This window comes from Cucumis sativus, chromosome 6 (genome assembly GCF_000004075.3).
Source record: "Cucumis sativus cultivar 9930 chromosome 6, Cucumber_9930_V3, whole genome shotgun sequence".
NCBI lineage: Eukaryota > Viridiplantae > Streptophyta > Magnoliopsida > Cucurbitales > Cucurbitaceae > Cucumis > Cucumis sativus.
Genome location: NC_026660.2, coordinates 3,895,706 through 3,907,459, shown reverse-complemented (window position 1 = coordinate 3,907,459; position 11,754 = coordinate 3,895,706). Strand labels below are relative to the sequence as shown.

At 31.2% G+C, this 11,754-nt stretch overlaps 1 protein-coding gene across 3 annotated transcripts; it reads right to left on the bottom strand.

Moving 5' to 3' along the window:
* Window positions 1-4,015: 4,015 nt before the first annotated feature.
* Window positions 4,016-10,067, bottom strand: LOC101213915 (ABSCISIC ACID-INSENSITIVE 5-like protein 2). Of its 3 annotated transcripts, XM_011658285.2 has the most exons (5): window positions 9,778-10,066; window positions 8,748-8,808; window positions 7,847-8,663; window positions 7,598-7,669; window positions 4,016-4,415 (listed from the first exon to the last, which is right to left on the bottom strand). In XM_011658285.2, exons 3-5 carry the CDS (start codon window positions 8,657-8,659, stop codon window positions 4,335-4,337), a joined length of 966 nt encoding a protein of 321 aa, XP_011656587.1. In that variant the 5' UTR covers window positions 8,660-8,663; window positions 8,748-8,808; window positions 9,778-10,066; the 3' UTR covers window positions 4,016-4,334. The 3 variants fall into 3 exon arrangements, with proteins under 3 accessions (XP_011656587.1, XP_011656588.1, XP_004140925.1); XM_011658286.2 differs by lacking the exon at window positions 8,748-8,808 and having other exon boundaries at window positions 9,778-10,067; XM_004140877.3 differs by having other exon boundaries at window positions 7,847-8,808.
* Between the last annotated feature and the right edge of the window lie 1,687 nt (window positions 10,068-11,754).

Below are 11,754 nucleotides of genomic sequence, written 5' to 3'. Positions count from 1 at the left end.
CATAAAAACTGAATTAAATTAACCGACGCATCGGGGGGAATGCAAACCAAACTCACCCCTTTTCATTTTTCAATCAATACATTGGGCCGCTCTCTTGGGCTTCCATTCCTTTCGGCCCATTATTATTATCTCAAATTACTTTCTAAAATTCTAAAATAATAATAATTACTTACTAAAACTTTCATTCAATTTTGATATCATTCATAGATAGGCTTATGAAAAAAAATAGAGATAAAAATGGTATATTTATACAGTTGGTTTTTAAAAAACTAAAACCTCCATTTTTCTTTTTGAAAGTTAAGTCTATTTTAAAAATAAAAATAAGCACCAAATTTGAAGTTTACCAAATTTATAAAAACAAAAACAAATTTTTTTAAAAAAAATATTAATTCTCAAAATTTGACTTTAGTTTTTTAAAAACTTCAAACAATGATTGAAAGTGAGATTCATATACTTAATTTTTAAAAGCCAATTGATTATCATTAAACAAAATTGAATAAGCTTGATTAATTAATTATTAGATGTGAAATCATTTTTTTCATTTGGGCAAAAGAAAATTAAGATATTTTTTGAGATTTAAATTCTTTTTTCGAAAATCAAATATTATGTGATTCCTAACTATAACCTAATTTTTTAAAATAAAATAAAGTTTATTTATATTAAATCCTTTAACTTTTGAAAAGTAACATGTTTGACCATTTAAGTTTTATTTAATTTTTAATTAGCATTTGAAATTTAAAATTATCTTAACTAGTGGTAGTCATTAGGTATTAAAAAATAATATGAGATAACTTTCCAACTCATTTTACAAAAGAATATTATTAAAATAATTACATTATATCAACTAAAAATTCTCTAAACCTTTTTTAAGAGAAAAAAAAAGAACCACATAGAAAGTAAAGTATGATTATTGAAAACGAAATAATCAAATACATCACCATAGGAATCTTATTTTTAATATTAATTAGTTTTCATACGCTTAACATTTAAATTAAATTTTTAAATATAAAGAATATACCAAAATATTTACGAATTATACTAAAATACCAAAATCTATCTACCATGTATTATAATAAATCAAGATAGACTATCACGTGATGTTTGTTATATGTAAATATTTTCAAGAGTTTTTTCATCTAAACTAATTTTCCTTGTATTTTAATATGTTTTAATTATATAGTTAAAATAAATTACTTTTCTCTTCAATATTTTATTATTGCAATTTTTGTACGAAAAAAATATTAATAAAATGTAACTTTCACAAAAATAAAAAGGAAAAAAGTCACTTTAAATTTCATTATTTTATGTGGACAATAGTTTTTGTTTTCTTTATTGCTTTCAAATATGGTAAAGAATATTGATTATATTTCATAATTATTAAATACATTGTGCACATCATCTAATTCCATTTCATGGAACATCATATTGATTATTGAATATAACCGAAAAAAACTATAGAATTGAAAATAGTTAACCTATGAAAACTATATAATAAAATAATAATATGAGATTATGATCTTATAAAAAAAATAGTAACTATGTGTAGTCTACTAATACAATATATAATCAATTTACATATTTAAGAACCTACTTTTTGTGTTTATTATTATTATTATTTTAATATTTTGCTAATTAAAACTAAAAAAGTTAATTTAAAATAACTTTTGAAAGGTTGAGAACTAAAAAGTAATTCTTCAAACAATTTCAAAAGAGGTTTGATATTTCTTTTTGAAAATAATACTATTTATTCCTTGAGTTCTTTATGAAAAGAGTGTTAGTTAATTGCTTCACCAAAAAGTATTAATTGTTATTATTTAGACTTTATCACAAGTATCCTAAAAATAGTATTTTTTCTTTTAATTTTTATCAAGGAAGGGTGATGATTTTAAATATTTTATTATTCAGATCATAAATACTTATTTCATCTTTACACTTTTACTTTGTTATCGACCCAATAACATCACAAGTTGTTGTTCATAACTTCACAAGCTTCAATGGTGTTACTCATTAACCGATGAACTACATATTTCCCTCTTTTTCTCCCTCCAATGTTTCTAACGATTCCACCCACGGACGACCAAACCCTAATAACATACTTTGATGATCAACTCTACCCACCACATCTCATGTCGAACTAGCTACAGCAACCATTGTTGGTGACAAACTACAAACTCTGCAACCATCCCAACAATGTCTATCTCGGGCAAATACTTTAAAAAATCATCTACAACAAACCGTTGTCGACCTCTGACTTTATGCGACTACCACCTACGAAGATCAACTTCATTTATATCATCTCTTACCACCAAAGCTATCAATTACTTCTGATAATCAATACTCAACATATCACATACTCAAAAGCAAAAATACATAGCTAGTGAAACTGTTTTAAATACAAAATATTAAAATTATTAGTTTATAGTGTTTAATAGATCTTAATATAACTAATTGTATACCTTTGTAAATTTACTTTTGGTATCACCCAAAATGGCACATATGATTGATGATAGAATCGGTCGACTCCACGTAGGGGCCAGCAATGACAAGTGACTCTCGACTTATGATTTCCATCATTTTGATGGTGGATTAAATCAAAATTCTAAATCTTCTCATGCTATGTCCATTTTATTCTTTATAAGTTTCGTTTTTTAGTGAAAAAAGTCAATTTAGGATAACTAAAAGATTTTTTTTTTTTAAATATCACATTTTCGAATGTATGTGATAAATGATGATATTTATTATCTAATACTATTTTAGAGTCGACTTTGGAAAACACCATTGAAGACTACTTATTTAAGAAGAAAAAAATAACAAAGTTTTGATTATTAGAGTTCAAAACCCTTGGAGGTAATATTTATTTTCTTTTACTAATTTTTGTTGCCTAAAAGTTCAAATACTAAATATCTCATCTTTAAACCTTAAAAAAATTTTAATATGCATTTTAAAATATCGAATAGATATATAAACTTATAATTTAGTATATAAAAATCTAAAAATAAATAAAAATAAGACAATGTTTGTCACTACCCATCCCATCAGTTAATTTTACTAGTTTTGGTGATATTTTATGATTTCAATATCATATCGATGTATAAAATTATATTCACATGAACTCGTGCCCCTGCTTAGATAAAATTATGTATTTGTCATGTCATTGCTCTCTAGTCTCTTATATATTCCTGCATCTTTTTATCTAGCTAATACAAGACTTTGATCACATCCAAACATAAGTGTTGGAAAAATTTATCACTACTAATGCCGAAACAAACAAAAAAAGTTAGCAGATAAATTAAAAGAAAGATAAACGCAAGAATTAACGTGAAAAAACTTCAAAGATAAAAAAGAAATTTACAATGTAAAAATAATTACATGCATAAAAAAATCTCTTCTTGATTCTAATTATAGCTTGTCACACCATTTAATGCTAGAGACTAAAAAAAACTAGAGAACACACTCTAATCGATGCTAAAGTTTTTCCAATTAGGATAATTTGACTTTGTTCTATAGTGCTTTTAAAACTATGATTTTCTTAAAACTCTTGCAAGTTGAATTTATAAGTATTATGATACATTAGTATCATTGTTACAAATAAAATTATTAGAAAAAAACTGAATTAACTTAATAATATGTAGACTTCCAAACTCTACAAATATTAACTTCAAACTCAACTCAAGTCGACCCCAAAATAAAGTATTGAAGATCAGATTTTTTTTATAAGAAAATAAATTTATAAACTATAAAGACTTGATTGTTAAGTAATATGATTTTTAAAAGTTGTTGCCTAGGAAAAAAAAAATTGTGATACAAATTGTAAAATTCAGGGACTAAATGTGGAAGTAAAACTAAATCATCTAAAGTTGTCAAAAAGTCTTTAAGTCCAACAAATACATTGGATAGATAATTTTCAAATTCAAGAAAAAAGCTGCTTTTAAGTGTAAGAATAAGGTAGGGAATAAGCCAGCAATCAAAATTTTACTTCCTACACATTCCAAACTCCAATGGCAGAAAGCAGAGAAACTGAAACAACGATTACCATATATATATATTTTTTTTCTTATGAAACTCTGAAAATTTACATTCAACCATTCTTTTTGTTTGTTTTGAAGCTCAACTAGAAACTTTATATGACAAATCATAGAGACATTCAAAGTTACAATGGTCCAATTAGAATCTCTCTACCACTGATTAATATAACAGAGCCACTAATAAGTACAAACAAAACTTGATGATAGTTAGAAACAAACTATCAACAAGAAGAACCAACATACACTTTATGAGTGTGTGTGTGAGGGTGAGGGGGAGAAAGAGAGAGAGAGAGAAAGCTGATGTTCAAGTTAGAACGGCGCTGACGATGTTCTTCGAAGCTGATACTTTGGCTCAGGTGAGGGAGCCAACGGTAGCATCTTTTCCAGCTCCTACATGTAAGAAAAACTCCTTGAAGCAAAAACCAAAACAATTAAGTAGATACAGCCTCAAATGTTTAAGACACCCTAAATGAAAAGACTACAGTATATTAGTAGTCCTTGTTTGTATTGCCATTGCCATGATACCCAAAGAGGATGACATTTTCCGAATGAGTAATCCGACAAAAAGGCAAAGTCCAGTTTAAACAAGAAATGAATTGTCTAGATAGGTTCTAATTCTAGAGTAAAATGAATTCTATGATCCTATCGTGAATCAGTCTCCATGTTTGCAAGTAACTCATAATTTTGAAAGGAAGAAGAAGCCAAGAGGATTGCCTAAACATATTTTCTTTAGCTTTATGTTAAAAAGAAGGTTTTAGATTTGATTGCAGATCTTTCCTAAAGATTGCAAGTGCTCGAACAGCAAGCTTTTCAAATTCAACCTGGATGAGCATTTAGTAGACTTCCACTATCCTAAAAAAAAAATTTGACCCTACAACATTTGGAGCTAAGAAAGGTAGGTCAAGAGTTCTTAACCTCGGAAATATCCAATTTTATACTTTTAAATATCAACTATCAGCTCACCTCACAATGGTTTCTCAAGAGCTATTTCTTGATCAAGATTCAAAACAGCCCAAGAAAAACAACATAATAAAAGAAATAATAAAGCAGAATCATCCACGTCTCTTCAGCAGTATAGAAGAATAAAGGTAAACAAACTATTGAACCACATAATATAAAAAATTCCAGAACACTCAATTGGATCCACAACCAATAACAGAAAGGACACCACCGCACAGGATTTACAATGACAATTACTTTAAAGGCAAACAGATTCTTTTAGAATGATGTTCTGTAACAAGAAAGCAATATAGGCTCTACCATTGATTGAATGAGTCAACTGGATCATAAATAACCAACTTGATTTGATCTAGTTGAACTTGAACATTTTTAAAAACTATTGCACTCACTGAAGTATACTGTTTATAGTTTAAGTTTTTTGGTTCATAACGTCGGAAGTGCTATTTGCTAACATAGTGGACTACTAAAAGTCCAAAGGAAAGGCTACTAGTATCCATAAAGACCCTAGAAAGGAGTTGAAAGTTTCAAGCCTTGAAACGACCTTACTTGAACAAGATTTGTTCTATAAGTTGTACAACTGTGTCCTTGAGAATTCTAAAAAGTTTCAAGCTTTGAAGTTTTTGCAATCATGAAGGACCAACAAGCTTCATCTCAGTTTCATTAATTGAATAATTGATTGTTTTTTAAATAAGAAACAGAGAGAAAAACCATTCACAAAAGTCAAAGGAAAAACAAAACAACTAAAAGACAAAGGGACAAGATAACACTTTTCCTAAATGAGGGGTCAAACAGAAGGCCTCCAACTGTATCATTGCCAATAGGCAACAATATCCTATCAGATATGAATCTTACAATATTTAACTGAATCATCCTTTTTTTTTTATTGAGATTGACTGAATTATTTTAATGGCGTTCAGTGTTTGGTAGTTAGGTGGTTTTTTGTTTTCTAGCTCCTATTTTCTTAGGCTTTCCCTTTTTGGCATAGTCCTTTTGTATTCTTTCATTCTTTTTCTTGATGAAAGCTGGCTTTGTAATAAAAACATATATACACATGATATTTTGGCTTCAGCAACTAGGCATGACTAATGAGAATTTCAGACCACAACAATCTTTAAAGAAGCACATGAGGTCATAGACATGATTTGAATGCCGTGTGCTAAAAAAGTTAAAAGGTGCAAGTGCAGTCTTATAGTGGTGGAGATTGGGTCCATTTGCTAAACGAAAACAGGCAGAAAATCAAAATTAAATATATTGAAATCAGAAAGGTGCTTCAAATAGAATACTGACAAAACTATTTTTGAACCAGTATGCGATGAATAGTATTACTCGTGTCTTATAAGTTATATGTAGAAAGGTTGTGAGACCCACATAAAAGGCCAAGAATGTGTGAATAAGACGATATTCCCTACCCTTCGTAGGAGAACCATAACAGAAATGGATCCTAACTATTGTACAGAAAAAAAAACAAAGAAACATAATTTTTGTTCAAAAAGAGGATCCCAAATTTAACAAGAGGAATGATTCTCTCTGCCCATTTCCACTCTCACTCTTTACAAATGGCCTAATGTAGGGACAATTGAACTAGAATATGAAATCTTAAATTTCATAAGGCCCTCAGGGTTTATGAAACGTTCAATTTAAGTGCATGAAGAAAAAGGATTACGAAATAAAGATGGCTCTATAGTATGCCTCAACTAGTTTAGTCATACGTTTTCAAATCTCTCACCTCACATGCTGAACTCAAACAAAAAAAAAAATTGATACATTATACACAAACCAAATAAAGATGGCTCGATTCTCAATATCTTGAAATTGTAATGTTCTAAGACTTCTAGGAGCCAATAGTAGAAACAGTGAGACACTTTTCAACCATTGTTTAGCATAAGAAAACAGAGAGAATATGAAAATAAATCTACTAGCTTGCAAAAAGACTATCCTTTAATCCTTCAGGCCATTAAACTTGAACTCAAACCCCCGGTTAGGTATTGGCTACATACAGACCAGGCATCCTAAACTTAGCTGAGTATTTAAGTTGATAACACGGACAGGGATGGTTGATTGATTGAATCGGCAAAGTAAAGCTCTTTGAACTTTAGACTCTTATCAGACTTGATGATTCCGTATGAAAGAACTTCATTGAAAAATCATACCAACGTTTATGGATGCTGAAAACTTTATTGTTATTGATGCAAGGCAGGGAATTAATTTAAGAGGAGATAAAAGAAGAAAGGTCAGGAGACCAACTATTCCCAGATATGTTCAATATGATGTGCATTAAATATGCCAATTTAATGGCACAGGCTGAAGAAGCAAAATTCAATCTAAAAATAAAAAACTAGTGAGGTTGGATGAACTCAGATATGCAGCTGTGCTTTTCTCTCATATGTCATTAAGAGCCTTATGGGATCTAGTAAATAAAGAGGTGGTCTACAATATGAACTAGACAGCTTACAAGGGCAAACAAGTGAAGTGGCCAGACTTGGATCGAAAGAGTGAGCTTTCATTTCTACCATGGAATTCATTAAAATTTAACGACCACTCATGACAATTCATTCAGGTATAAAATAAAATATTCCACATCCATCCACATTAAGAATTTAAAGAAAACTAACCTTTCGTTTCCTGAGCCTTTCGTTCTCCTCTTCCAAACGCGAAACTTTATTCTCCAGCTCATTGGTATATGCCTGTTCAAAGTGGCAACTGAGGAAAGTGGAACGAGAGAGGAAAAAGAATGAAGTGCTACTAACTTTTAACTTTACAGAACCTGAAGCTCCTTTATGTTTTCCGTTACTTTTTTGTTTGTTTTTGTTTTTTGTTACTATTTTGTGGAAAATACAGAACCTGAAGATCATAAAAGTCACCTGCTTCCTTGCTCGTGAACGAGCAGCAGATTCCCGATTCTTTATCATCCTCTTCTGTCTACGCTCGACAGTTTTCTCAATCATGTCTTCAGGCGCTCCCCTTTTTCTTCCGGATGCCTGTGTATCAGATAAAGCTCCCATCAAAGGCGTTGGCAATGTCAGCTGGTTGTCTACATATGGAACATCCATCACAGCACCACCTCCCACATGCAGCGGCTGGGGAATAGGCTGGCCTGACATGTAGACCCCCATCATTGCTGCTTGTTGAGACTGATACTGAGGTTGAGGGTACTGCATCCACTGCGTTTGTTGGAACTGGGGTGTGATATTTGCATCAATTTCGACAACAGGGCCCGCGCCTTTTTTATTTGACGATGTCTCAGCAACCACCCCTGCTTTCACCAGAAAATCTTCCAATGTCATCTCTCCCAACGTAGGTTGTCGTTCACGAGACTTCTTCTCCTCACTGTCTTTGCTTTGTTGAATGTCTCTCCACACCTCATCAACGGTCTTCTTACTCAGAGCACCATTCAATGAAAGACTAGCCTGACGTTGTAGGGATGTTTGATTGGCCAAGATATTATTGTCCTCATTGTCCTTACCAACAGTTTGGTTGGCCTCAGCAGTCCATACATTTTTAAGAAGCTCATCAAGGTTCATGCTGATTAATGGCTTTCCTAGATCACCCAACTGATTTTGAACCTCATCCAGTGTGAGACTATACAGTGAATTTTGACGAACCAATGGCTGGAACTGTGATTGTTTGCCATTTGGATCACCTCCGGCCTGAGACCCCATAGTTTGAATCCCCATTCACCTATTCCAACTAAAATTTTAATCCATAGCTCAAATGCAAACTTCCATACAGAACATTACGTTAACCTATAGGTAGTGAAACCACCTCATTCAACTTGATTTTTGAGAACTCAAGCAGATATGACGTGAAGCAATCCAATGAAGTTCTGAAAAAGACATAAAGCAAGTACATAATCAAATATATACATGCATATTAAAAGCTAGAAGAGAGAAGCATGTTTAGGTTGATCATTAGATCAGATCCAGAAAGGACAATATCCAGCAATGCACAGGACGAAAGTACAATCTCCCATGAAACATGATCTGTAACACAACTAACAAGTAGTGACGGAAAAGTAAAGTCCAAGACGCCAACAACTTTCACTAACATCTTAGAGTTAAAGGGTTTCAGAAGTAATCAGTAATCTGATCACAAGGAAATGAAAGAAGATAAAAAGATAAGAACATAGTTAGTGCCATTAAAACCCAGAAATTGATGACCAATGCAAACATTGTACAGAGTTAATGGCAGGTAAAACCCTGCATGCAGGCATAAAATGCAGAGCCAATAGCCCCAGTGATCAATAACTAAGAAAACCCTAAACCCAAACCCATAATCCAACTATGTTGAGCACAACAAAAACATTTTCCAGCTAGATGAGATGCTTTAGAACAACAACCGAAACCCACAACTCTCAAGGGGAGTGCAAAACTAACGAAATTTGGAGAGGGGAAAAAATCAACCCGGGAAAGTTTTCAAAAGCTCTGATCAAACTAAAAAGGGAAAGAAAACGGTTAAACCTCTAAACCAACGAGAATCAAATGGATCAACAAAGTGACACCAGAAACAAAAACACGAGAAGAAGATAATAAACAGAACAAAAAGAGGAGTGCATGCAAAGATATGAGTGAGTAGCACGAAAAAAAGTGAAAAATTGAAAGAAAAGAAAAATGGGGTAAACAAAAAAAACAACATTCTGGGCTGAACCCAAGTAGCCAAAACACAAAATTGGAGAGAAAAACAAAGAAAGTAAGCAAAGGAAACGTGAAGAGGGAGAGAAATCCCAAATGGGTAATGCATAAAAAGAAAAAGGGAAGGGAGAAAAAAGAAGAAGGAAAAGGAATTGAAGTGATACCTGAAGAAAAAGACGAGCAAGGAGAGGAGTACGATCTGAAAAGTGGAGAAGATAGAATGTTGGGGTGGAAGAGGGAGCAAAAATTGAGGGGAAAAGCATCAAAAATGCATAATTAAGATAGAAATAATGGAAGAGGGAGTGGGGGAATTGCAGAGGAAAGAAGAAAAATGGGGGGGAAAAAGAAGGGAATGGAAGAGAGGGAGGAAGCCCAGGTGGGAGAGAAGATGTGGGAAAAACAAAAGGGGAAAATTTGAGTGTCTGAAAACGAAAGAAAATAGGAATTTAAAAAGAGAGAAAAGAAGTGAAATTTTAGAAACACAAAAAACTTTAATTGGACAAAATTTCTGAGTCTTCGTTCTTAGAATTATAATAATGAAAGAAGAAATAAAATGGTTCCATGTTCACGCCCTCATGCGGTAATCATGAAACCCCATTTTCATTTGTCTACTTCTCCCACCATTTACGAGGCTTCTGTTCCCCTCTCTTTCTTTCTTTCTTTTTTTTCTCATTTAAAACTCTTTTTTTCTTCTCATTTTTCAAGTTTTTCTATACTCCTTTTCTTTCTTTTTCAATTACTTTCTATTTAGTTATTAACACTTTCAAACAATCAAATAAATCAATAATCTATAATAAATCAAATTACAAGCCTACAGGAATACATCTATGAGCTTAGCTTTTACAAAACCATCTTATATTGAACGCTGCGTTCAGCAGCTGTTTAAAATTTACAGGTTTGCATGTAACTCGATTTAACGTGACGTCTCAGTTTATCTTTCTCTTTTTTCTCAACTTTCAAATTATTTGGCATTATTCGTTTCATGGAAAAGTTCTTTCTTTTTCTCATTTAAATTAATTTTATATTTTCTAAACAAGTGTTTAAGTTAAATTAATAGCTTAATTCTATAAATCAATATCACATTCCATGTTAGTAAGTAATTTCAAGAGTATTAACCATGTTTAAAGAAACTAATTATAAATAACGTAAAATAGATTTTAAAATGGAAATACAATGAATGTAGAATAAATCAAATAGAGTAGTAGACCCGAGTTAATTTGGCGTATATCAAACTGGCGTGTTCGAGTTAATTTGGCGTATACCGAACTGGCGTACATTGAACGCGACTTAAATAGGTCAACTATTGAGTTGTTTGAAATTTATAGGTTTACACCTAAATCAGTGCACATGATGCACGATTCGAAATGACTTACCAATTTTGTTTTGTCCTTTTTTACGCTTTGCTTTATTAATTTGATTTAGCATTTTTTATTTAAAATATGGGTTAATGTATATCTATACAACAAAACCCAAAAATATTTACAACATGTGTAACAAAAAATAATAGATCGTTTAGATTTTGTACAAAAAAAAATAAAAGTTCACGAAGTCACTACCGTGTTTTAACAAATTTCAAATTTGTTTTTGTTGGTTTTGAATTTCGCTTCAAATGTATGCACATATTCTTCATATTATTACTTCTCTCATTCTTCATGTGGTTTCTTCGTTTCTTTTTCTATAATTTCTTCTTTTTTCGTCGTATATCATATTTGGCGTCATCTTTTTCATCAAAGACAATTTTTTTTTCTCGTTTTCTTTTTCATTATCAAGTATCGTGTCCTTCTTCTTACTTTTTATCCTTCATTTTTCATTACACGATCATGTACTAATATCTAAACTATTAGTTGAACTTTGTACAAAATTGTTTTTCATGCATGTGTCACCGATTAATTGTGGGATTATTTTACGGTGTGAATTTATGAGTTTTTTCCTTTTATAAAATTGTTGTATGTGTTGTTTTATTTTTAAAAAAACCCCTAAAATATGTGTGTTTATCGTTTATTGTTTTTATTAATATTAATTACATATAATACGTCAATTGATGAAGAGTCTGTTTGTTTATTTAAAAGAATAAAATAGCAGTGTCTAAGTTTAATATAAAAAGAGTACACATTTTCTCTACGAATTTTCCTTTTTACTTA

Coding starts and splice junctions, on each gene's coding strand:
- LOC101213915 (XM_011658286.2), bottom strand. CDS start 8,659: ATGGGGATTCAAACTATGGGGTCTCAGGCCGGAGGTGATCCAAATGGC. Junction 7,670..7,846: donor GTTCACGAGCAAGGAAGCAG/GTGACTTTTATG, acceptor CACTTTGAACAG/GCATATACCAATGAGCTGGA. Junction 4,416..7,597: donor AAAGGCTCAGGAAACGAAAG/GTTAGTTTTCTT, acceptor TCTTACATGTAG/GAGCTGGAAAAGATGCTACC.